Below are 27,143 nucleotides of genomic sequence, written 5' to 3'. Positions count from 1 at the left end.
GGATAGTTTAGTTCAGAAGGATCACATATATTTAACTACCTTTATGAGGGAGTTGAGATGAAAGTGTTATACTGCTGAACATTTCTTTTTGTTATAAATCAAGAACATGATTCTTGGTGTATGAAGGAGTTCTGTGCTGAGTGTCTTACTTCATTTACCATGATATGTCCTTCTTGGAAAATAGCAAACTGCCTTTACCTGCCCCCAGCCCTGTGTTAAATGTTTTTCAATTAGAACCAGAGAATTCTATACTATGACCCACAGGAAAAAGGTAGAGGAGGAATAGGCAGCATTCATACCACAGGCAGTGTAAATAGACATGGGTGCCCAGGGATTTTGAAACTAGGCTTCTAATTTGAATTTCTTTTCTGTCAAAATACTAAACCCAAGGGCTTGGTTCTCTACCCGTTCAACTTAGGTTCTCTTAGGGAATGTTGTGACTGATTCAAGCTGGAGCAATTCCTAACCCTTGCCTCTCTGTACATTTTGTTCCCATCCTAAACAAGCATTTACATTCTAGCTGTGTGTTCCAGGAGCGTATATTAAAATTCAGATGTATATAATCTTTTTTTCTTGTTACAAGTTCTCATCTTCAAGGGGGAAAAAGTTTGCTGTACAGGCTTACATTTTAGATCTCCTACATTCATTACTTTGTTTATTTAAAATCCTGATTTATGGTGGCTATAACATCTCTTTTGTAATAAGCTGTTATATAATACTGTTCAGTACACTGCAGTAGACAAGCAGTATTCAAAAGGGAACAAAAAAATAATATTTGGGTAGAGACATTTTGCAGTATAGCAGTTGATGTGAGAAGAAAATAGTAAAATGGAGGGTAATTTTCCAGGGGCAATAGAGATCCATGAAGGGAAGAAAAGAGTCTATATTTGAATATATATATTTAAAACAATGTTATTGTAATCTCTCCCTCCCCATTGAATAAAGAATATAATTTAATATTTATCCTAAAGTTTTTCTTTCTCCTGCTGTCTTTCAGAAAAGGTTGAATGAATATGGTCATTGATACACTTTTAGCAAAATGTAACTGTAATCATTTCCTGTTAAATGTAAGGCTATTTGTTGTTTACATGTGACTTTGCTAGGAAGTCTGTAAATTGAAATAACCATTTTGTGTTTATTGTCCCTTAAATCTTTGGAATGGCAAAAAGTTAGATTCATAAAATGTGTCTTTTCTTGCATAGGAAATATTTTTCTTCAGACATTTCAATATATAAGATACACACACACGGTTTTATAGACATTGTTAGATACTAATTTCTCTCTGGGAAGCTGCATCTAAATATTTCTTTTCAGTCTTTGGTAGCTAATACCACTACAGAATTTATATTTAGACTATTTTTCTCCTTGCCTGATGATCTTCCTCTGATTCCTTAATCATATCTGCAGTTCACATTTGCATTCTTCAACAGTTCACTGATCAGTAATTTGTTTTCAGACTTCTGCATGCCAATTATCAGTGCAAGGTTCTAATCTAAACTGGACCTGGCATTGTATATTGCTCAATTTCAAATTAAAAAGTCATTATAAAATGAGATTAATCTGAGATAAAAAGCTTTTTTTTCATTTCCTCATGGTTTTTTTCTGTCTAAATGATTGCCTCTAGTACTCAAGCACTTGTTGGTTGCTCATAATGATTCTTCCTTGCTGAAGAGATTGTTTTTTGTAGTGTGAGGTATTACATAAATATTACTAATATAAGTCAAATTATAGCTCAAAACAGTGGTAGAATTCTTAATACTAATCCTCACATTGGAGATCAAGCTAATCCAGTTCTTTACAATGTTGGCTGGTGAATGAGCTACATTACATGAATCTTATTACAACTGTTCAAAGTTTTTTCCTATTTCTGTTACAAGTAGTGTCATTTTTTGTAATTCTAATGCAATGCTTGTAAATGCAATGTTTATAACAGATTTAGTTCAGTTTTGACATGCACCTAAGACACTCAGTTCTCCTTATAAATACAAGAAAAGGATGTTTCTTCGCTGTTCTGCTTTCCTGTAAGATGTTGAACATTGTGTTGATGTAACCCAAACAGCAACTAAGCACCCCAGAGCTTCTTGCTCAGTCCCCTCACCTCAGTGGGGTGGGAAGGAGAATCAGAAAAAAATAAACCTTGCAGGCTGAGATAAGAATAGTATAATAATTTAAATAAAGTAAATGTAATAATAACAGTAACAAAAAAGAGAAAGAGAGAGGAATGAAACCGAAGACAGAGAAGTGATGCACACTACAGTCACTCACCACCCGCTGACTGATGCTCAGCCCTCAGCAGCAATCGGCGCCTCCCTGACAGCTCCCCAGTTTAAATACTGAGCATGATACTCTGTGGTGTGGAACAGCTCTTTGGCCAGCTTGGGTCAGTTGTCCTGGCCATCCTCCCTCACACCTTCTTGTGCATTTGCTCACTGGCAGAGCATGGGCAATGTCCCTGAGTTAGGGTCAGCACTGCTGAGCAACAACTGAAACATCAACGTGTTATCAGCATTATTCTCATATTAAATCCAAAACACAACACTGTAACAGCTACTGGGAAGAAAATGAACTCTATCCCAGCCAAAAGCAGGACAAACCAACTTGAGATTTATTTATTTTACTCTATGCCTATGATTTCATACACCAGTCCTTTCAAAACAAGTATAATCTAGCAGCTTAATACCTCTTAGCCAGGAAGTGTTCCTTTGGAAGGCCAATCTGAAAGGAGACAACAGCAGCGTAGCTTGTCATTTGAAATCTTAGTAGCATTAAAGGATTTGTAAGCAAACAGTTCCATATTGGCACAGACAAGTGTTTGTTTATAGAGGAGAAGTACTAACAATCTTTTTGATAGTATCCACAACCACCTCACATACGACTGCAGGTACCTTTGTACTGCTAATTGCAGTATTTTATTATAGGATCCTGTCCCATTTCTTGGATGACTTGATGATAGTAAGGACTGCTGCAGTAGCAATGAAAACTGTCTCTGAAAGAGTGCTGTAACAGTTGATTAAAGAAGCTATCCCGATCACTTGAAAGCTGGATTCTTGCTTTGTAACATCTGGTTTTAATATCAATGGGCTCTATCTGTATGCCAGTATATGCACAGATAGTTCCTTTATAGGACTCATTAATGGTTCATTTTCAAAAAATGAAATCTGAGATTCCTCAATCTGGATACTTAATTTCTTTGGTCAGAGATAGATTTGCAGAGATATTGTTAGAGAAACAATTCCTTCGTGTTCTTAAACAAGTATTTTCAACCGGTGAACCACAGACATCCACCTACAAGCAGAATCGAACCTTGTATGAATGGGTTCTAAACAGCAAGGTCTGCAAGGGATTTTGTGAGATAGAACCACCAATGCTGTTCTTGTTGTGGTATTTTTGTGTGTGTGTGACATTCTGGCATTTAGTTACACTTGCTAAAGGATGCCTTTGACTTCTGAAGACCAGACAATCGGATTTTTTTGTAGTTGACGTTGAGGAGATGAAACTAGTGGAAGGAGTTCTTACACCTTTTCCCTTTTCCGCTTCTCTTTCCTTGGCGTAATCTGTCAGCACCTGTTCATGATGCTGAAGCTTATATCTGTAGTTTCTTTTTCTTTCATGCTTGCAGGCATGGATCTCTTCTCCAATTGCACGGAGGAATGTAAAGCACTGGGCCACTCAGATCGGTGCTGGATGCCTTCCTTTGTCCCATCTGATGGACGCCAAGCTGCAGATTACCGCAGCAATCTGCACGTACCTGGCATGGACTCCGTTCCAGACACTGAAGTGTTTGAAACACCAGAAGCCCAGCCGGGGGCAGAAAGGTCCTTCTCCACCTTTGGCAAAGAGAAGGCCCTTCACAACAGTCTGGAGAGGAAGGAGTTGGATGGACTGCTGTCTAATACACGAGCGCCTTACAAACCACCATATTTGAGTAAGTACCATTCAAAAAGCTGTATGAAAGTGTTCCCTTTGCGGGAATAAAGACTAGCTCTTTCTGCTTTTCATGGTAGGAATAATACAGGCACAATTTTAGGAGCAGCGGGGAAAAATGGCTTCTCTTGGATTCAGGCACCACTGAAGAAGGCATTGTTCAATGCCTTTTTAAAAAAGATAAAACCTTGATTGTTTTTAGTATGACATGATTTTCAACAGCAAAAGTATGAGCTGATATTAATGGGGGAGTTGCTCAATTTTGTTTTCTAATGCTGGATTATTTTCAAAGTTTTCTTGGATAGATGGTTTAAAAATTGGCATTGCCAGGCTAACGTTTTCATAAGACTGGAATTAAATTGAGATAACTTTCCTGGGAGCTTTTTTTTTATGATTGAGAAGTATCTTGTGAATAAACAGTACGTGTATTATTTTGAAGTAGCTATTTACATAGTTTAAGGGTTTAGAAAGAAGAAGATAAAAACTTTTGCCCTAAGTCTGATCATCTCTCTGCCTACATAGTATTGACTCTTGTCAGTGCTCCTCTGTGCCTTCTGTCTCCTTCCAAAATCTTGCCTCTTTCTTTAGTTGCCTTTCAACTATGGTTAGGTGATATGAAAGAGTGTGATAGATCTCAAAAAGACCTTCATAATTCCTTTTGGAGTCTGAGCCAGTTGTAGAGCCCTTGAGTAACACTTTGATCTAATATGTCCTTTCATTCTGTTTAGCTGCCTTCTCTATTTTATTAGAGACCATAATCTCCTTGACTTCAAGAGTTTATGATGTTTATCTCATCCAAATAAGCCAAAGACATTAACATTGCATTACCTACCCTTTTTGAAGCAACAAAGGTCTTTTAGGACAGCAGATTTGGAATAAAAAAAAAGAATCTCTCTGAATGCTAATAATTGATTTATTTTTGTAAAGCATTCAGCTGTTCAGAGGGGTGCTACGCTGGCAGTCCTGACGTGTGAAGATCTTTGCTACAGATCATTCTCAGCATAGACAACTCGGTTCTCCCTTCTTAATTAGCTGTCCTGGTATTTCACTTCTTCAGGAGAGGTCTTTTTACGTCTTCAGTCTTTAGATTTGCTTTACTGAAAGCTTCTAAATTCAACCAGCAGTTCTGATATGTGAAAGCCATTCCTGCAAAACCTGTCCTGAGACAATCAGCTTATTTTGTGTAGGTAAAATATCAGGTGTCAATCATCCGGTCATATTCTAAAGTCCAATGTGAGATTTCGATATGACCTAGCAACTCATGAGTCTGTCTTTTCCAAACTGGTCTTCCATCATTTACTTCTACAAAACATTCTTTGGCACTAAGTCGTAATTTAGCAGTACTGATTTCATCACTGTTACCTCAATTAAAAATTTGACTTTAGTTTAACAAGTTGGTACATCCTTAAATGGTCCTATAACAACCAAGTTCTAGTGTAGTATGGACATTGACATGATTATTGTTATCTGGTGATGCCACAATAGTAGTTCTGTTCTGGTTTGTTGTAGGCTTTGGAGTTTTATTTCAAATAACAATGGCATATTTGTTTTGTTGATAGATTAGGGATTTTAAATTTTGTTACACTAACATAAGTAGTTTTGTTGAACAATGTCTTTACATATAGACATCAGTCTACATTTTACACTTTTCTGGTGCAAGGGCATAAAAAAATGGAAGTAAAATGTCAGGAGTAACCATATATAAACGACTGTTATTACATAATCCACACTTGAGAATCCAGATTTAGTTTTGCTTTTTTCCCCCGATCCTCAAAGTTAAAACTTCTACAAAACAAGAGTAATGCTTCTCTGGTTTATTTTCCCTTATTTAGTATTTTCTTTAATTTAGATTATATTTGTATAGCAAAGAACAGGAGCAACAAAAAGTGACTGCAGTACTTGTAGCAATGAGTAAATAATTTATAATTAATAATTTATTCAATGAATAAAGCAAGAGAAATGCATAAGAGGAAGTTGATCCAGGAAGGAACTTTAGTTGAGCCACTGGGTAATTGCAATTAAAAATTGCAATTAAAAATAAAAATAATTTCAGCTTCTTAACACAGAAGACTGTATCAAAGTCAGTTTGTCAGTAGAATGATTTTTTAAAAGATATGATTAAAATGTATGAAACAGAACCCTCATATTCAGCAAAAATACTGTATAAAAAGTTATAACGTACAAAAATGGCCACATGGAAAATGAGTAGCAAAGAAGAAAAATATATTGCAGAATGCAAAAAACCTATTTGAACTAAAAAAGTCTCAAAGAAAGATTCTAAAACAAAATCATCAGAAAAGAGCATAAATTCTAGCAAGTAAATTTTAGGGTAGTGATTAGTGAACTTAAGAGGGACTTCTTAGAGCAAATAGCCAAAGGCATGCAAAGAAATATAGACAACTTCTAAGATGTCAGGTGTAGGAAGCAAGGAGAGAATTGGTGAGTCTCTTGAGCTGCAGTTAGTGAGGACAAGGATGTGGCAGAGATTCTAAACTGTTTCTTCTCATTTATGTTTACTGAGGAGGGACAGAGAAAGTCAGACAGGTGTATTTAGGAAGGCACCCATCCCAGGCAACCGTTTCAAATAAATGTGCCAGACTGAGTCATGAAGAGGATGTTGTTAAAAAATTGGCTAAAACAAATAGGAAGAAGTCAGTGGATTATGTGTTTCTTTAATTTTTAGTTTCTAACAAAAGCTAGTAACCAAAGAATGTCAGAAGTTGTGTTTATCTTGTAAATTAGAGACCAGTGAGAAGCCTCAGCATAGTACATAAATTTGTAACTTAGGGGTTTTAGGAACAAAGTAGCTGGCATCTGTCCAGGAAAGTCATACAAGAAAGATTGTCAATCTATTAGAGTTTTGATAAGAGTGAGAATTAATCAATAAAGTGTATTTGAACTGTCAAAAAAAAGCCTTTGCACAGCTTCTGTGTAGTAGAAGCTCCTAAAGTAATCATGTTGTCACAGGGCAAAGCATTACCAGACTCTCTGTGCCTAAGAGGAAAAAATCATAAGGATAAATGGAACATTTCAGCAGAAGCCGAGTTCCCCAAGTGTTTATGCAGAGATCCATGGAGTTTAAAAAAATTAATTATCTAGAAAGTGCAATGAGAAAAAGGGGGTGGTGTTTCCAGATGACATGAAGTGGTTTAGGTCCATTGAGTATCTAATAGACTACATATACTCATGTTGTGCAGTGAGGTGTGGTCCAGAAAACTCCGTCTGCTTCTGAGCTAGCTCGCTCTGGAATGGGAAGCTGCAGTGCCATATCGGCACAGTGGAATGGCTGAGCCAACTCACTCGCTGGAGCTGTGCTGTTAGTGAATAGCTGCAAACATTAACTGGTAGATCTACGTGGAGCTTTCATGGTGCCATATCAGTGTGTCTGCTTGGTGATTCCTGCACTGTGTTCAAATGAGTATGTTCAGTACAGAAACTTAGATAAATAAATGTGATTTATATAATCATGGGAAATTTGAACTCATCTTGAGGAAAAAGACCATAGAATAATTCCCTGAGAAGTGTCCCCCAATGTACAAAGCCAGCAAGAAGGAAATAAAATGCCAGGTTGTAAAAAGGAGTTGGATTGAAAATACAGTAAAAAAAGTATTACAAAACCCTTACACAGAACATGTCACTATGTTGCTCTAGACAGTCTGTTCATTCCATAGAAACACATGGCATAACGGCAACAATACTGAAGATATTTCTGTGCAAAGTCATATTAAAAGCTTAGTGCTGATAGATTTAGACAAGCTGTGATAGGGACATGAGGTAAAGGAAGCTGCATGAAAACAGAGGAGGTGAGCTGGGTGCTTTCACGTGCTGTTCTCAATAACGAGAGAGCAGCAAGGCAGCAAAACAGCTGAAGGACAACTAGGTCATGATCTGATCAGATCATACACATGTGATACAGTGATACCCTTTTGACACAAATAATACAGCAACCTGTCAAACTTTGTGGCATGATTGAAACTAAAGGCTTAATGGTGAGCGTTTGGGTGTTTGGTTCTTTGTTGCTGGAGGTTTCGGTCATTACTTGGTTAAGTGAAAACAGCAGCAACTATATTACAAATTATAATGTAGAAAATTATATAAACCCTCATACCTGAAAGGGTTTCTTTATGTTCCTTTATCAAATTTTCACCATGCTGGTCTAAGCCATTGGATTCACTCATATGAATACACAAATTCTGCATATTATACTGAGCAGAGTACACTGAAAGTAGATCTCCTTGTATTCAAATAGTGTATTTTGAAGAATATATATTTTTATATATGTTTAAAGTAATTATAATGAGCACAAGTTATAAAATTGTGATGGGATCAGTAAATTGTAGGGTTTTTGAAAACAGTTTTCTCATAGAGTGACTCCAGGATTCTTCTAACTTGCATATTCTTCTTACTGTGTAACTAACACTTACTACTTCTTATTCATCCATGTGCCTTTCTGCAGACAGTTAAGAAATTTTCATAATGACTTGAATGTTCATAAAACATGAAAGAGATTCGGAATTTGATTGGAGAAATAAAATTAGTGGAATAACACTGGTGAGGAAAATAAAATGTAGCTTTTAAACAATTCCTACATATTTAAAATAGATTCTAACAATTTCTATCTGATTTTTCATTCAGTGGTGGTTGTGTTATCCATTATTTTTATAATTATTATTGCTATAGTCATCAGAACCTCTAATCCAAGATTCAAACTCTGTTGTACCACATTCTGTAGGATATCTAACAGAGACTGTCTTCACAATGAATACCTGATCAGTCTGATTCTGCTCTATTTCTAATACTTTGAACCATGTCCTGAGACAGTAACAGTGGAAACAGCAACATTACATCCGCCTCAGGAGTGTTTTGGTCTATAGTTGCTAAGAAATACCTTTTCTTTTTTTTTAATGTAATTGTGGTTTATTCTAGATGGAGAGTTCTTTTGTAAAACTTTAGAGCTTTCCTAAAGTTACCTGCTGACACTAGCGATAGAATAATTTTTCTTCCTGTTAAAAAGTTAGGATTTTTTAAAATATACTAAAACTAGTAAAAAATTACCATAAAATTCCCATGTAGAAATGCTTACTTTGCTCTAAAACACTTAATGTACTTTGAAAGCGGGTTAAAATAAACTACATAATGGCACAATTTACTGCAAGGAATAACAGTGTTTATACAAAGAGACATTCTGGAATAATAATTGTGTTATAAAGTAGCCCCCTAATTAGCTCTGCAACATTTTCTACATACACCCAAGAGTCTTCACTCTCACTGATGGAACTGTATTATTATCATGGTAATTATTGCCAACACCATCAATATACTTTATGTATGAACCAGGATTTTATCATGTTAGGTAGGACATAGAGAATAAAAAAGCTGCTCTCTTCCCCAAAGAGCTGGTGCCTGAGCAAAGTGAATTGGAAGGGGGCAAAAAAATCCCTTTGTTTGGACATTTTGATTTGTGTGGCCTGGTTCCTAAGCATCAGCACTCCCTTTCATAGGTGCAGAGTCAAGTGATTTGGATGAGACTAGTTAGTATCATCCAAAGAAATCAAAGGTGAGCTCGGTCTCATTCCATGCTTCTGCTTCTTATCCTGGATTGCCACTGACTCTGCAGTGGAGGTACCATGGAGGTCTGAACGCAGCTAGGTCTGAGCACAAGTCCCCGTGGTTCTGTGAAAGGACAGATGTAACCTGATGTTTTTGTTCTACAAAATACTTGTCACCTGCTCAACTTGATCTAACCAAGTCAAGTTGGTTTACAAATAAAATGAAAAAGCTTTTGGAAGTCTTAGCACCGTTGAATGTTTAGGAATCAGATGATCATTTTATTTCAGATAATCTGCCACAGAGGTAGCACAGAGCACAGTTTAACTTAGATCATTATACATCTCCCTGAATTAGATTAGAATAAATGACCTAGAGGAGAAAAATGTTCATGTCTTTATGCCAGGACAAGAAGTGTTTCACAATCCTTTGATTATTTATCAAAGGAATAAAAAAATGCATGTAAATATTTATTGTGTATTTTGATCTAGTTAGGATCATAAAGGCCTATTCTGCATGCCAGGATATGTAACAGAACATTTTCTGCTGATATTTGACATGAATATATGAAAAAATATTTTAAGCAAGAAGTCTTTACTCTCTTGAAACAACTTAAAAACAAGAAAGAGAAGGAAATAACAATTTTGTGCATTCAGTGTGATGAAAGAAGAATTTTCTTTGGTTTTTTTGTTTAGTTATATGTCATTTCTGGAAATTGTTTGGGTGGTCTTTTGTGTTGTGTTCTATCACAGCTGTGATGGACATTATAGTATTCCATTTGCCTAAACATCAATAACAGTTATTTTGAATGGGACACTTGATTAATTTTTAAAAATGAGACCTGTCTAGATTTTTGCTTTTAAAATTAGCCTATTTGATTTCTAATACAAATCAGGTATAGATTTGTGAGTTGTCTGATCCCTTCATTAATCATTTTTTAATTCAATTTGTGGTTTTCACACAGACTTGAAGTAAAAAGGCACAGAAGTAAAGGCAAAGAAATTAGCACCAATAAATTGCATGTACATATTACAGTTTTTGGGCTAAGAAGAAAAAAACATTGCAATGCTGGATTAAAGAAAAAAAGAAGTTGTAGTGAAACAAAATTTTTATTGGCATGAATGAACAAATGGTATGTGCACAGTCAAAGCGTTGTTCTTTTGTGAATAGTTTTGTGCTCAGAAAGAATGTTAAAATCGTGTGGATATTCTGCCTATCCTGCCACAGACAGTGAAACTCCTCACTTATATTGAGGAATTTATCTCTGGTACAGGATACAACTCTCATTTCTGCATAGATGAGAATGACTTTGCACGTACAAAATTGCTCAGCAGAAGTGGAGGCTGAGTTGAAAAACTTCTAATAATGCTAAGAAACCTAATTGAAAACTTTTCTAAGAAGTCTGATAGAGCATTCCCATTTTCACTTTATTTGAAACGCTGAGATTTATTCACTCATACCTCAATTTTGCTACTTCAGATACATCATCTCTGTTAAGTAAATATTAGGTAAATAAAGCTTACCAAAAAACCAAACCCAAACCTGAAATAAAACAGTTGTGCTAATTAAAATACAATAGGGGGAGAGCAAGACTGTGATGTATTTTTCCTCATGATTGTAGGTACTCTATGATTTTTAATAAACCCCTTCTGATGATTCACTGTTCAGTGTTTATTGCATAACCTCTGAAAGGTATTTTTATCTCACATTCACGACTGGTTTGCATTCTTCATCCAAATGTATTCCTCTTGCAGCTCTTGCTCAAGGGGAGAACACACACAGAGCATTACTGCAGCAATAGAAAGCAAATGGATAGTTCAGAAAGCCAAATTAGAAAGGAATATATAAATATGCGAAGATAACTTGGCTGTAGCCCAATAAAACCTATAAATTGCATTATTTTATTCAATTTTTATGGAAATAATATAAGGAAAAGAAATAAACATTCTTCTTTTAATTTTAAAGCACAGGTGTCAGGTCTTATATTTAAATACTATTTGCTTCAGTTTCTGTATAACTGTGGCCTTGGACAGAATTAACAGTACCCAATACTGTACAAAATACTGACTAAAAATTGTGCCCACTTTCAGATTTACATAACATCTTTTATTTTTGATGTCTTTAGAGCTCTTTGCGACTACAGTGCAGGAAAATAATTGAAAAAGTTTAAAAAAAAAGAGTAACTTTTATTTGAAAGAAAATTATATTTTTAGTTTGTCTTAAAAATATACAATATGAATTATTTCTTTTCTTCTAATAGCTGTAAAAGTCTGTTTTTGCCAGTTCTGACTGGAACGCATAGAAGTCTTGTATATCTTAACTATCTCAGACTATATTTATTCATTTATGTCAATTTTGAGAGTGCTTATGTCTGCTGTGAACATACCATCTGTGGAGATGTTTTTTTTTTAAATGATGAACTACCATTTTCTGGATTCCTACCAGTGGAATATGAAGAAGCAAAAAGATTGCTTGAAACTTTAAAGTAATTTTTAAGATTACTGTGTAACACTGATTTAAAATTCAAAAATGCCTCTTGTCCTATAAATCTAAATCCTGTGACAAAAGTAATTTAGCCACTTAGGGACACAAGATTCTTTGGAAAGCAATGAGATGTTTGCAGCTAAAATTTTCAAAGGCACTAAACTTATTTATTTTTGATAGGCAAATTCTATTAATTATAAATAAATGCTGCTCTTCAATATACAAACCTCCTTATTGTGACAGTCAGGAGCTGGAGAACTGAATATGTGCTTAATCTTGTGTCTGTGCACAGCAAAGTCTTTTCCTCTCTGCTTGCCTCTATCCAAGGAACTTCTTGGCTTGCAGAGCAGAGGAAGTTATACTTGTTTTGGCTCTTTTGCTGTACACAATAATTAATTTTCCACAGTCATTTCCGCTGCTATAAGTTTTGAGGACTTCCTTTTCTTTTTCTTATTTTTTTTGCCCTTGACCAAAGTAGGAAAAATAGGAAAAACCATTTAAAGAATGCAACAAATAGCCAGTAAGAGAGGGAGCTGCATATGTTTATGGTGTTAGGACAAGCACACTGTGGGGATCAGTGTTACTGTTTATCTGTCAAGCCTGTAAACAGCTCTATTTGTGCACCAGCCACTGAGAATCCACAGTTCCGTGCTAGCAGTGGAATGATTGCTGCTGGGAAGTAACTGTGAATGTATTTGTTTTAGAAACATAGTGTGGTGAGGTCAGAAGAGTGAAAAATTATGTATTGGTACCGTCTTGTAGAGGAAATAGGAGATACAATTAGAATATTTTTTTTTACTTCAATACCTAGTGAAATGTTGGAAGAACTAAATATGATATGGATTCACTGAAAATCCAAACTCTTCTGAGGTGATTTGATTTCTTTCTTCAATTTCTTTATTGGTTGAAAAAAAGGGGAGACAAATTTTCAGAACTTGCTTCCCAAATTCCTTCTGAAAGTTACATGCATGTATGAGTTGCAAGAGCAAATCTGCATTTCTTGCATACACATGAATCTATTTCATATGTGTAAATGATGCTATTTTACATGACACTTTCACAGGTTATCAGAAGTATTGTAGATTAGAAAGGAAAAATAAAGGATGCAGAGTAGATTCATCCAAGAAGTTACAGGGGTGACAGACTCCTGTTTTTGCAAGTGAGCTGAGTCTTCTGACTTTATCTTTTCACCTCCAGCATCACGGCTGCATTCAGCCCTGGAAAAGGATTCATTATGAAACTGCTGGAACGCAACCTTTCTTTATTCATAAGGGATTTTATAGATGCTGATATTGTGGATTCATCTTTTGTGAGAGTAAAATTCTGTCACTTTGTGACTTTTTTAGTTGCCTATTTGGGCTTTAATTTGACATCCATCTATTCTCAATTGAAATTTAGATGACAATTGAATGGAGCTGCACACAGCTGTGGGCATTGATAGGAACTGAGATCTAAAAGGGTTCTACCTTACAAATGAGATGCAGTAATAACTTTTTTTCTGCTCTACACGAGATAAAGGACAGTGTGCTTTGTACTTCCAATATTCTTTATGGCTGCTCTATTGAATTAAATAGGATCCTTCCCACCACTGGAATGTTATGGTCTGTACTCTTACACTCTCTGGCCTGCCTTTAGCCTCTGTCAACTCACTTTTTTCCCTAACAAGTCTGGGGCATGATGCCAGGGACCATTCCTGAAAGCAGATTGAATATGATCACACTCTGTGGCCCCCATATATTGCTTGATACGGCTGAGAAATTTTAATAATGTGAATATAAATCATTCCATTCTGGTAGTCTTAAGTGACAAAGAATGGTGATGGGCAAACTGCATTTATGGATAGAAACCAAGCCAATATGTGCTTTTGAAAAAGGGAAGTTTTGAAAGGCTTGTGAGAAGGTTATGTGATACACTTGAGTGTGTTATCTTGGTAAACTGGGAAGGACTCTGAAATCAGTGTGTGCTGCTCATGAAAAGAAGTGTGCTTTAGAAACAGAAAATAAAACATTCATAAAAAAGAGTCAGAACATACCTGTCAGGTCCTAATGACACCTGATCCCTGCTAGGAGAGAGGAGTGTTGGAAAAAACATCATGGCAAGCATAAATTGTGTAGGAATACACAGTGTGATGCTGATGTAATGCTGTGCTGCATGTTATCTCATGTAAGAACAAGTAAATTTAATTATTTCCGGCCAAATCCAACATGAATAATTTAGGCACCTCCGAAGGCCACCAAATGGTGATCTACATGTCTGCTTCTCCCTTGAATCTATTGGGAACTTAGGCACTTAAGAGCAATTTAAGAGGAGGGTTCGTATCCCTCCTCTTCTCCCCAGGGCACTGAAAATTTTAAGTCACATTGTAGCCAGCCTTTAGTGTGTTCTGCATTGGTTAATCCTCAAACTGACATGTTAATTTTTGGGTTTGTCAGCTTAAAGAGATATATACTGTAGATTTTGGGAGAGTCCAATAAAGAATGGTGAATTTTGAAAAAAACTACCCCAAAAACACATAGAGGAAGAAGAAAGGAAGATTGGGGAGAAGAAATTATTGTTGCATGCAAGCATATAAGCTAATTTTATTTAAAAAAAAAGGAATCAAATATTGGTATTACTACAGATCGTACCAAAATTATAAGCTTATAATAGATAAATTGTGAAGAATGTGAATTTGCTATTAGAACATGTGTACAATTAGAATAAGTCGTTGATGGAGAATTTGGAAATATTCTTAGGGAATATGTTCTGTGCTGTAAGTTTGACATACATCAGGAGTAATTTAGGAGTTATTTAATTGGTCTTAACACAGTACATAATTATAAGAACTCTTACAAAATTAAATATTCCATGATTCTCTGACTATAATGTTGATGTCATGTACTATCTTGAGTATTTTCAGGTAGATAACATGGTTGTAATAGTACAGAAAGACAAAGGTGCTTTATTCCCACTGTATCTTGTGGGAAAACTGTCTTTGCATTTTTATGGTACATTATAGAATACAGCTTAGCACTTTCTGTGCTGAATTGTAGTAACTAAAAAGCATTGTTTCGGTAGTAAATAATGGCAACCAGAGATAAATCAAATCTGACATCTGCTGTGCCACTGGGCTGTTGCTGACGGTGGAAAAGAAAATTGTCAGCATTTAGAACAGAAAATCAAATGCACATAAAAGTATCTTGTGTGCCACAGAACATTGATGACAAAATGCAGGACTTGATTCAAAAGACAATCCTTCTTAGTCATGTGCTTAATGTAAAGCACATATTGATTAAGGTCAGTGCTTAAACTTAAGCCTATGCTCAAGGCTAGTCCTAAATAGAGAGAAATTTTATTTAGTGCTTACACAAACTGAGACTTGGATAGTTATTCTAAAGAACTGAAAAGTTGTTTGTTTTGGGGCTTTTTTTCAGAGATTCAGCTAAGTCCATGTAACATATAAATCTCAGAGCACTCAATAGTACCAGAGAAACATTATTTCAGTGACTGTCATGATATGTCAGCATTTGTATCAGGCATCCCACTTGCCATATGAAAATAGTTACCAAAACATGTTCCAAACATCAAAATAGCCTTTAAGAATGTATTTTCCAATCTTGAAATTAAGCTAATAGGCAGTATGTGTAAGTCAGCAATTTGGTCAATAAATTTTTTTTGAAAAAGAGTGATAATCTGTTTAAGTTGTTGGTCTAGAACAGCGTGTTCAAATTTGAAAAGTGGCAGTTTTGTATTTAAGTGCCAAGTGCAATTTTGCCCACTTTTCCTGGAGTATGTAACGTTGTTTGTCATGTTCTTTAGGTTATGGCCAGTGGAGCATCCAGCCCTGTCAACTTTTGGCATGGTTGGAAATCCTTGTTTCTTGAACTGGTTTAAGTAAATATAAACATGGAAGTGTGCTTAGTGCAAGACAAAAGAAAAGGACAATATATATGGTTACATAGTTTTTTTTATACAAAAGAAGGGGAGGTTGCATAAACATATCTGTTCTAGAAGTAGAGATGTACTCTCAAAGGAAGGAAAGATTTTAATGGTCTGTAGGGGTTATCTATTCAGCTAAAAGCAAGCCTGTTTCCAGAAAAGTTTCAGTGCAACAATTAAAAACTTTTCCATTTTGTCCTACTCTAATTTATTCACAGCCTGAAGACCTGATGCTCACAATTGGGTTTTTTGTTTCACATGAAATCTGGATAATTGTACCCATCAGTCCAAATGCTCTTGGTTTATTTTAGAAACAATATTTTTATCTTGAGTTTTGTAGATCCCAGAAGGAACATTTCAGCCATACTGAGTGGCATATCATTATTAGGGACAAATTCTGCCCTGGGGCAACTGGCAGTTTCCCGTGTGGGAGATTCTCCTGCCTTCCCTGTCTTGTCACATGCCTGAATTGGACAGACAGAGTGTGGTCTCATTCTTACCTTACACCTTCAGGACTTTTCAGACATACATAAAGCACACAAACAGTGGTCACCAGAGCCAATGGACTCACTGGCATTAGGGAAGAGTTGATCTTATTTAACTATTTATACATATTTTCAAGTAAAAAAGTAAGTATGTTCCATCTTCCTTTTTAAAAACCCCATATTAATTGTGTAAAATGTAACATGGGCATCTGGAATGCAAGCTATTTTATCCAAATGTGCTCTACAGAATACAAAGGTTTGAAACACAAAATCTCTTCACTAGAGCCTTGAAAGAAAAGAAAAAAAAAGTTCCCTTTAAACTAATTCATGAGGAAAAGATATATGAGAAAAATGCTATTTTCATATTTGTGTACTGAAGTTTATTCGACTGGATAAGACAATCTCTATTTATAATACTATTAATAGAATTTTCATAAAATATTATTTGCAATGCTTTAACAAACTTCTTTAAGTAACAGCTCATTTTAAAAAGAAAAAAAAAGGCTTAATGGATTGCAAAAGATACTGAATTGACACCTGGAATGACTGGAATACTTTTTTATCCACAGAACATGGGTGGCAGCAGAGTAATCCCCATCCTACATCCCCCAGCCCCAGCCCCAGCCGTGTGTCTCACCCTTTACCTGGATGCACCGCTACAAAGGGTGAGGGAGCTATGGCAGTTTACTCTGCATTCCCATTCACTTGTTGACCTCTTTCCAAAAAATATAGCTGCTGATATCTGAGCTTGAGCTCCAAGTTAGCTGGAACAGCCAGGTTGTTTCATAGAGAATACCTTCTACCAGTGCTTAGGTCCTGATCTCTGTTCAGTTGGGCTGAGTTAGAGCTGGAATGCTGAATTTGTAGTCTGTTGGTTGTCACTAGAATTGTCCATTTATGCCTCTGTTGAAGCTAATGGAACTTAGTGAAGAGCCATATTTCATCTACTACAGTTAACATATAGATTGTAAAGCAAACCATCAAAATAAAAAGATAGTTAAAATTAATAACGCACATTTAAAACCAACGTTGCCATAATGCTTAGGAGGTAATTAACTCCTTTTTAAATTATTGCTCACTACAAATGAAGCCAGACTAGCTGAGCTGTTTCCGAGAAAAAGACAGGAGGTTACAGCTTCCTGTGTTCCTTGTGTCAGTTGCTGTGTTGTGTGGGGAACACCTGCGTGGGTGGTGTGGTGGAGCACACAGCTTTTACAGGGGGCACACAAGAAAAGGCAACGAGTTGAGTGCTTGCGTAGAAGCCCATTTGTGAAAGCCTATACGAAGACAAATATTGCTTGGGTATTGTGTGAACTTAAAGAATTTGGATCTGAAACAGCAAGATGACAGTTTACATGTTGGCTTTCCCCCCATTCTCCCGTTGCATTGCTTTTTTTTTTTTATTTAAAAGAACGGGGTTTAGGTCATCTTTCTCCTAAGTGAAGGGGGGATCAGGAATATTTCTGTAACAGCAGCAACCTGCCTGGCATTTGATATTCTTTGGAGATTTTATTATCTAGGGGTTCATTTGGATCTTCAGGCTGTTGGCACTTGGGAAGACTCTGCAGTTGTTAAGATACAATGCTGTGGGAGTTTATAGAACTCTAAAAAATAGTCCAGAAGGAAAGTGACAATAGTTATAAAAGGTATAGGATGTGCTTTCTTTCACTGCTTGTGTTGCCAGCTGTGGAGGGAAGCAGTGGACCCTTTCTCTGTCCTCGATAGATTAGCTACCACTGCTAAGCAGGAAAAGAATTTGATTTGCAGAGTTTGAAGGTGTTCCAAGTACAGGCAATCCCTTCTAGGCTTTGCCAAAAGAGGAAATGTACCTGCCTGTACTCATGGCTATAAAGTAGTAATCCGACATCAAGTTTGGATGCAATAGGATGATTCACAACAGGGTGAAAGGAAGATTTACTAAAGAGACTAGGACTTTACAGTATTTTCTGTTCATTTCTGATCCTTGAGCTAGGAATAATCACTGCATATTTTATTTTCTCTCCTGCTTCTTATGTTAATGTTTTTCATTTCTTTTTCTATTCATCTACCGCCGATGTCTTTACATGTCTTCTCCTATCAGTCTACACAGAACTAGCTCACCGTGGATGGGAGGCTTACTAGTGTGTACTGAGCAACAAATGAATCTTAATATATTTTTGCTGAGTTTTATTTTATTTTATTCCATATAAATTCTGTGCATTAAGTGCTCTTAGTGTAACACGCAAAATTCTTGTGCAGGTGTTTGGGGAAGGATCAATAGTCAGCACAGCGCAAATCCCGTAGCCTAAGAACTTTAATTGTAATACCTGTGATTCTTTAGTCATCTTATTCACATCAAACACTATTAGAATATATGTACAAATAGTATAATTACATTAGCAGAATTATGAACTGCTTATTATTAAAGCCCTCTTTCTGACCAGTACATGTACTCACACAGACCTGGAGTTCCCTGTGTACTAGTTTGAGAGTTCAGAACAGGAGATAAAATAGGGATGAAAGAGAGAGCTGTGATCTCAGAGGAGATATTAGGCACCAGAAATTATGGTGTTCTTTTTCCAGCTCTTACACTGACTCTGATACTTCCATTTCTATAGCACTTGCCATCTCTGGATCTCAAAGTGGATTATAAAGAATAGTGATTTAAACCTTCCTGCACCTCTAGGAGATAGGTAAGCAATATTATTCCCATTTTACAGATGGAGAAGCTGTGATACAGAGAGGCTTAGTGTTTCTTATTAAAAGTTTATTTAAAAGTTTATTTCTTTATTTACACATGCATGCACACACACAGAGCTAGAAACAGATGTCAGAATTTTCATTGCCCTCTGTTTTAAGCTAAGTCCATCCTCCTTTCCATTTAACCTCTCTGATTTATATTCCCCATCTGTAAAAAGACGGAAACTGGTGTAGACATGGAGAGATTTGCTCGCACATAAATTTCTGTGCAAAACCAGGAAAAAAACCCCAAACAAACATTGAGTACAAAAATTGCCTTTGAAATCCAGTGCATTTTATGTTTTGGCAGAGGATATTTTAGGATTTGGGAAAAGGATTTTGTAGGTGGGGAGAGTTGCAGGTGTTCTGCAGCCTAGTGCACAACATTTAGTTATTGCCATAAAAGGGCCTGATTGTTTTGTAATATAAGCATATTAACTGAAGATTAAAAATTTTAAAATGCATCAATTTACATGGCAAAAGGCCAGACACAGCCAGTAACTCAATCTCTCTATTATCTGCAAGGTGGTACCACATCAACCCCACCAAGGCACTGTGTCAGATGGGAGTGAGACAGTAGTGCAGCATGAAAGCAGCGATTGCCACAGCTGTATCTCTGTATATCTTTCTCCCATCCAAGTCCTCCTGTGTCTGTAGGGCAGCACGAGTTCCTCAGTGGCAGACACCAATCTAGACAACTATGCTTAAATATTTACAAGAGAACCGAAATTACTACTGAACTTCGGGAAAAAAGTTTAAAAGATCCAATATAAGTTTTGCTATTTTTATTACTGTTATTGGAATGGTTGTTTCTTGTATATTCAAGAAGATATTTTAAAAGATATCGAGAAACTTGATTAATCTGATCACATACTGCATCAAAATATCATGAAGGTTCTGATCTAATTAATCTTTACTACAATGTTTAAAAAACTAGCTAGTGGAAGCTTTTAAAAGTCTGCTATTAATTTGCCACAGAATTGAAACATCCAAAACATTGTATATTAGATGTTTTAATTTTAATGCTAATAACACATCTGGCAATTGTCTGTATGTTGAAAAGAGAGTTTATACAGAAATGATTTTAACATTTTCCTGTTAAAATCCTATGGTATAGGCAGGCTAGATTAAATGAACATACAACACCCATGGTAACATTCGCCTGTAAGTAGCTTGACTTCCCTGTGATGCAGTAGATAAATTTCATACCTTTACTAGTGAATATATATATAGGGAATAGCTGCAGATAATGTATATTTCTATGTTAAATGGAATGGAGACTGGATGTGTTTATGTGTCAACATGCAGACATCAACCTATATATACAGATGGCTTAATTCAAAGTTTCATTTGGAAGATAAGACTCCTTTTTGTTTTAGTTGTAACACTTCATGCACAGAAGTATGTGTAATTTCAGGTAGGGATTTAATTGATTTGGAGCTAAGGTAAAACCTGATTTTATCATTACAAGCTTTACTAGATAATAATTATGATGATGCTAATAATAATACTTCAGCAAGTGAGTTAATTCCTTGTTTTCGTGTGTGACTGAGATCAGAATTTAACCCAGGGTCTTCCTGAATGCTAGTACAAATCATTTCTTACCTTTGCTCCCAATTACAATTAAAATAGCCAGTGTCTTGAGGTAATATATCTACCACAGCTGGTGGATTAGGATATGGCTTTGCTAATGCATTGACCTTCTTCATCCGTGTAACATGAGTTAATTTCCAGCCTGACAGTAAATGCTGAAATTTGAATTGTAGCACTAATGCACCATTTTTTCGTCTGTCAAACCAGACTAAAAGGTCATTTGGTGATGAGGATAATGGTTCACTTTGAAAGAGAAGGAAAACCAGCTTCTGAATCTTTGGGGGAATTCTAGCTCTTGCTTCAAATAATAAGCTGAACTAGGGAAAAATTAGGCTGTGAAATTCCAGTAATATTGAACCTGTAACTGACTATTTGCCTTGTCTTTCTACTGATTCCGTACAGGCACATTGGAATACTTGCCATGACATGTTAGACAGAATAATAAAACAGCCTATGAAATTTGGTATTCTGGCTATCAAGCCTCAAAAAGGCTTTTCTCTGACAAGTGAATCTACATTAAACTGTTTGCTATAATGGGAATTTGAAGCGGCAGTTTGTGACAAGTTTTGATTGTTTCCGTACCCTCTAAGACATAATAAACCTAAGAACTGTTGAAGACTGATTTTTTTTTTATTTTTTTTTCTCTCAGAAGTGTCTTTCTTTCTTTCCCGCAGCACGGAAAAGGATATGCTAGTCACTTCTACAGGACTTACCTGAAGCAGCATGATTTGCACAAAAGTCGACCAACAAAAAGCATCAACTTTCAACTTCATTATCTTGGCCATCCAGTTCTGTGTAACTGAAGGATTTGTGTGCTGTTGGAGACATCATGGCCAACAATAGGACCTAATTGCTCTCAGCAGGCCTGAGAAATGAGTTGAAATGTGTAGAACTGTAGAAACTTAAAAGGCAACTGATCTTGCCTCTCTGATCAGTGTGTGCCTGTTTACAGCACTATATATCTTTCTCTCTCCAAAATGTCACTGAGCCCTTTAGATGTTTATATTCACCACAAGAAGCCAATCGTACAGATAAAAGAGATGTGCATTATAAATGCAATATCACTGTTTTAAACTTGACTGTTTTATATTATTTTTGTGTGATCGAGTGTTCCCCAAACTATTCCAACTTTACAAGAGAGATTGTGATCATGTTCTTTTCACGGGTGGGTCATAAAAATGTTGTTAATCTGAAGACCCACAAAATTATCAAAGACATTCTGTAGTTTATACACCGTGTTGCAAAGTGTTTACTGTACTATTTCAAAGCTTCTAAATAAATATAAAATATATATATATTATATTATATATAATTTTCCGAAAAACGTGGTACAACTTAGTTGATTTTTAAATGGATTCATACAGTCTACACCATACACTAAAGTGAGAAGATAATTCAGGGTTCCTAAGCTATCCTTGCTAAAAGCAAAAATAAAATAAACCTTTAATAGTACTTCCCCAATATTCGTATTTTGGTCAATCCTGTTTTTCTTGTTTAAAAAAAAAAAAAAGCTGTAAGCAACAACATTTTGTCTAAAAATTGTAATGAATTTTCAATGCCAAAGATGCAGCTGTCAATATTACCCGAATGAGCGCTATGTACTATCAGAGGTATAAATCACTCTCCATTATTTTGATTATGTTTCTATGGTTTTTAATTTGGAATCACAAAATCTTTTTCAAGGCTCTATAAATTCACCTGTATATGTTGTTAAAAAGAACACTGGGTGTCTGTACATTTTGCAATGTAAGATATAATGTAAGTGAAGTATTTTAAGAAAATCATCCCAAGCTCATAAATACTCATACATACATACATACACACACACAAACACCCACACATCTCTCTTTGACATAGTTTTGTGAAACTATACAAATATATTGCCTAAAAATATTTCTCTTGTGGCTAGGAATAGTTGTTGATAGAATTGAAATTACAAAGGCAAAGTATTTGCCAAACTATTGACTCTTTTATCACAAAGGAGATTTCCAATTAGGAACATGGCACATTCTCAGCTGACCCCTCTCCCATTGGAGTAAAAATGGTGTTGGCCACCATCTTTGTTGGGAAAAGGATTAAGCCCTTGCATATAATCTTTATGTTCTGTAATAATGCTGTGGTCTGAAACAGTATCTTAGAGCGTTTCTTTTCTATGAAATATTGAAAAAAAGTAAAATTTCAAAGGTAAAGTTTAAAATTACTTTCATGTCCATGGAGTTTAAGTACCATTTACTAAATGTAAAAATCTAGTAAAATGTTTTTTTCTTTTTTTTTTTTTGTATTGTGGTTTTTTCCCCCCCACTGTATCTTCGTACATCAAATATCGAAAACAAATGAGAGCACACTATGTTATCAACCAATGTTTAGCCAAATTGGAACCAATTCCTAGTGATGATTCAATATTAAGTAAGACAAGAGAAAATGTCCTATTGTTTGCAGTGGAATTTGGATCATGCCACTATATAGGAATTCTGCTGTTCCCACCAATGCTGCCATGGGATGAATGTGTAGGCAGCCACTGCCATGTTGTGATAGAGTTTGGGTTTCTTCCTTTTGTTTGTTGGTTTTGGTTTTTCTTGTGGTTTATAATGACAGTTTCTGTTAGGTAGGAGAATATAAATCACCTGTATGGAAACTGCCCTGCTGTGGATACAAACAAATTCCTTATCAAATTGCAAGAGTTCTTTGTACAGCCAGTGGACCAAACCCTGAAGGTTAATTTAATACTCCAAACGAAAAAAATATACTTGTTGAACACTTTTAATGTATACATTTAGCACATTTGTATAACTGCAAATTGTTGTATGGGATCCTTTTAAGAATGTATATATTATACAAAACCCAAACAAACAAACAGCAACAATAGCTGTTGATTGAGCAAACACAACAGTGAATTGTTCCTCAAGCCTTAGGTTGTAGAACTTGTAGTCACCTACAGGCATTGTTAATTTTATGAAGAAAAGCAATGAAATTTGTGACAAGTATTTCATTTAAAGGAGTTTTTTATATTCTTGTCTCTGCTTTTAAAGCAAGAAAGTCCTTGCCCTTCTTAAAACTGTTTTTTGTTTCTAAGTAACTTTTTAATATGGATATTTACTGTAAATTATGGTCTTTGGGAGGAAAAGGAAATGTTTTTTGTTTTTATTTCATGAACAGTCGAAGTGTTTTTATTTAATGAAACTACCTTCACATTTTGCGTGCCATTTTTTCTGGAAAATCAACTGTATCATACCCTGTCATTTATTTCCAAAAGTGTACTCTTACCATCAACAGTGTGATGTACACACACATTTATTTATATTTTTTAGTTTTATTTCATGTTAAATACTGTAGACACTGGTCCGTGTATACACAGAAATCCCTCTGAGTTCTCTGAGAGAGTCCCAGGGGGAATCATGTTAGGATGCAGAACTGTCAAGGAAAAGGAAGATTTTAGGTGCTGCAGCCTGAGCTCTCGAGATAAAGATGTAGCTTTTGCTGATTTCCCTAGCTCACTGTGAATTTTGGTACAGCAACATTTGATGATACAAGCCTTAGGACACATTAAAAACCAAATTGGGCAGTACAGAGGCTCAGTTTCTCCCATTTCTTTGTTTTAGTGGGGAAGAGACCTGTTGCATCCGGCCACCTCCCACTGAAATTGTCTTGCTCAGCATCTCCCATGTATTCCATCACGCTACTAGTGCCTATCTGCAGAGATAGGTATGTAAATGCCTTTAAACATCAGCTTTTGTATTTGCCTCTTCCTTTAAGCATATGTGATGCAAATGTTGAAGGATTCTGATTTGTATATTGGACACAACAGTGAACTGAAGTAACCAGGAAACATTTAGATTGGATATTAAGGGGAAATATCAGTACCCATAAAACTGGGATAAGGAAGGTTCTGAAATCTCCTGCATTAAAGGTTTTCAAAAACAGTTCAAAAATACCTGTCAGGGATGATGTAAGGGTATTTAAACTTGCCTCAGAGAAAAAGCATGGACTAGGCTCTCAGTCTTGTTCTGTAATGTTCCTAGTAGGGCATGCTAAGCTTTCGAGGATGTGATCTGTGCACAGCTGTAGGGGTAAGAATGTTCTATCCTTCATTTAGCTATTTGAAGCAATATTTAATGTTTAAATGTACAATTTATGAGCATAATAGAATAAGCTGTCTGTGTGAAGAACTGTCTTTCTTTACTGGAGTAAATTAGAGTTCAAGCACAGAAGACAGGGTCTTATAAAGGATAACGAAATAGAATCAGGTCTGTAAATCTTTTTTTCAATTCCTGATTTAGATATGTAGCAATGGGTTTCTAAGCAGCTTGCCTATTCAAATTCTTCAAAACCAGACTTTTGTTTCTTCCAGATGGATTCTTCTAAAACTTGGAAATATTAAAACATTTCACTACCTGAAATAAAATTCCAATCATTTAATACAAGTTTTTACTAATCTGCCTATTGAGGGAAAGAAAAGAAGTATTTCCATGAACATATTCTCAAATTATTTGAACAAGGTGTAGTAATGTTTTGTTGGTATTGTTGCAAAGTTAAGTGAAATGAAAATACAGAGATAAATACAATCTGTAAAGATTCCCACATTATAGCCACTATATAGTTGTGAGGGGAGATATGTGTGTGTGCGTATAATTATAATTCAAATTCTGGTAAGTTGCCACAGGATTTTTTTCTTACATAAATATGCTCCTCTCAGTAAATGCAAATAGAAACACATGTATGGTACTACAAAACTAGACTTTTTCCTAAGTGATAATGGAGTTTTGCATTCAAGAATTACATTCATCCCCTTCTTCATGCATAAGACCCATAACCAAGCACACAACTCAGTTTTTGACTTCCAAAATGTTACCTGCTCATAGAAGGGTTTTTTTTGTTATTTTTTAAAGTAATATCATTCCTCAGGGTAAAGGGTGGATAGATAGTCTTCCTAGGCTGATAAATTGCCATTGCAATTTTGCAAGGCTGTTAAATATTTGTATGTCTTACATGGAGAAAGTTGATCTTATCCTGCCATTGTTCCATGTTCAAGTCTTGAGTTTTATGGCATTTGGACTTGTGAATTAAAATCTATACGTAGGTATAGGGGCCAAAATAAGCATCTTTGATATACATTTAGTTATTGCAATTTGATTGCAAAACATTAGCATCAGATGTCTGTAAAGAATAGAAAGTTGTTTATTCTATTTGCAGTAATGTAAAAGGCAGCCAGTAGGATTTTATTATAATACTGTGCCATGAGAAATTCTTAAACTGTGAGTTAAATCCTTTGCACTGATCCCTACAATCAGAGATCAAATTCTTCTTAAAGAGCTCCTTTATTTCATTTTGTCTTTAAGAAATGTATACATATATATAAACAAATACACACAGCCATTGTTGAGCATCTGTGCTTTTGTAGATAACCTCATATGTAAGAAATGAGCAAGAACTAACTTGGACAGCTTTCTTGAATTGTTTTTGAATTTGAATTTGTTAATAAAGTTCATGATATTAACAGACATCAAGAAAAATGAAATCTCTGTGGGTGTAGTTCTCCAGAAGGCAGATGCTTCACTTAAGAAGCATCCTGTCAAAAAACTGTATAAATGTGAGTGCTGGAAATCTTGCTGAGTCAAGATGAAACACACTGTACTAAAGCTCTCTAGTTCTCTGTGTCAGCACTGATTAAAGTGTCCTCTGAATGTTAACCACGTTAGGCAAGCAGAAGATACCAAAAATGGCAAACAGGATTCAGGTAACATTTACCATTCCTACTGAAGAGCGACTAAGACAATAAGTTAATATATGCTATGATATTGATGTATATTATACAATATGGAAAAACCATTGAAGCCAAACAATTAAGAAAACCATATGCTTTCAAACACATGCACTTTATTTGATGCTCAACTTAGAAGCATAATTTGAATAACCATCTCTGAGTTGTACTAACAGCAAAGAGCAATGTATTGTATAACAAAGCCTTATGGCAACATGATAAAGGGAATGTAACCAAACCAACCTTAAGTTTTAGAAGTCTTGGATCCAAACGTTCAGGTTGCAAAACTGAGCTGGATTTTATATGCATCAGAGCCTAATTCCATTAAAGGCAATGGCCCAAGCTGCAGTGATCTGAAGGAGAACCAAAGGAAGCTTTCGTTTCTTTATGCATTTTTAAGCAAGTGCAGCCTATGATAAAATTATTTGACATCAGAAAAAGGGAAACTTTACTAGCTCTGCTTTTAAAAAGCTGCTCAATCAAGTTTGGAAGTTTGGACATGTCTGTGTGTCAGTTTAAAACAGACATTTCTGAAAATTTTATCTCAAAGCAAAATAACACAAGGTAAATGATGTCACTGTTCAGGTATTCTGATTAAGCAAAAACAGAAATGCAGTCCTGAAAAGATAGATTTATGTCTTTACGATGCAGAAGTTCAGAAAAGTAAAATTCACTGGAGCAGAGTCTTCTTATGGTACCATAGCTGCTGGTTGAAA

General features: G+C 35.6%; 1 protein-coding gene across 3 annotated transcripts in view; it reads left to right on the top strand.

Annotated features, from left to right (window-relative positions):
* Positions 1-26,165, top strand: part of PCDH10 (protocadherin 10) — a 36,650-nt gene extending 10,485 nt beyond the window's left edge. The window contains exons 4-7 of one of the 3 annotated variants that reach the window (XM_027689966.1): positions 3,620-3,925; positions 16,928-17,023; positions 18,956-19,030; positions 21,344-26,165. In XM_027689966.1, the coding sequence (XP_027545767.1) occupies positions 3,620-3,925; positions 16,928-17,023; positions 18,956-18,990 (437 nt within the window). In that variant the 3' untranslated portion in view covers positions 18,991-19,030; positions 21,344-26,165. The remainder of the gene's footprint in view (positions 1-3,619; positions 3,926-16,927; positions 17,024-18,955; positions 19,031-21,343) is intronic. The other 2 variants (XM_027689967.1, XM_027689968.1) reach the window with 2 other exon arrangements.
* The last annotated feature ends 978 nt before the right edge of the window (positions 26,166-27,143 follow it).

This window comes from Neopelma chrysocephalum, unplaced genomic scaffold (genome assembly GCF_003984885.1).
Source record: "Neopelma chrysocephalum unplaced genomic scaffold, ASM398488v2 Primary Assembly neopelma1_79, whole genome shotgun sequence".
NCBI lineage: Eukaryota > Metazoa > Chordata > Aves > Passeriformes > Pipridae > Neopelma > Neopelma chrysocephalum.
This window is presented reverse-complemented; position numbering and strand designations above follow the sequence as displayed.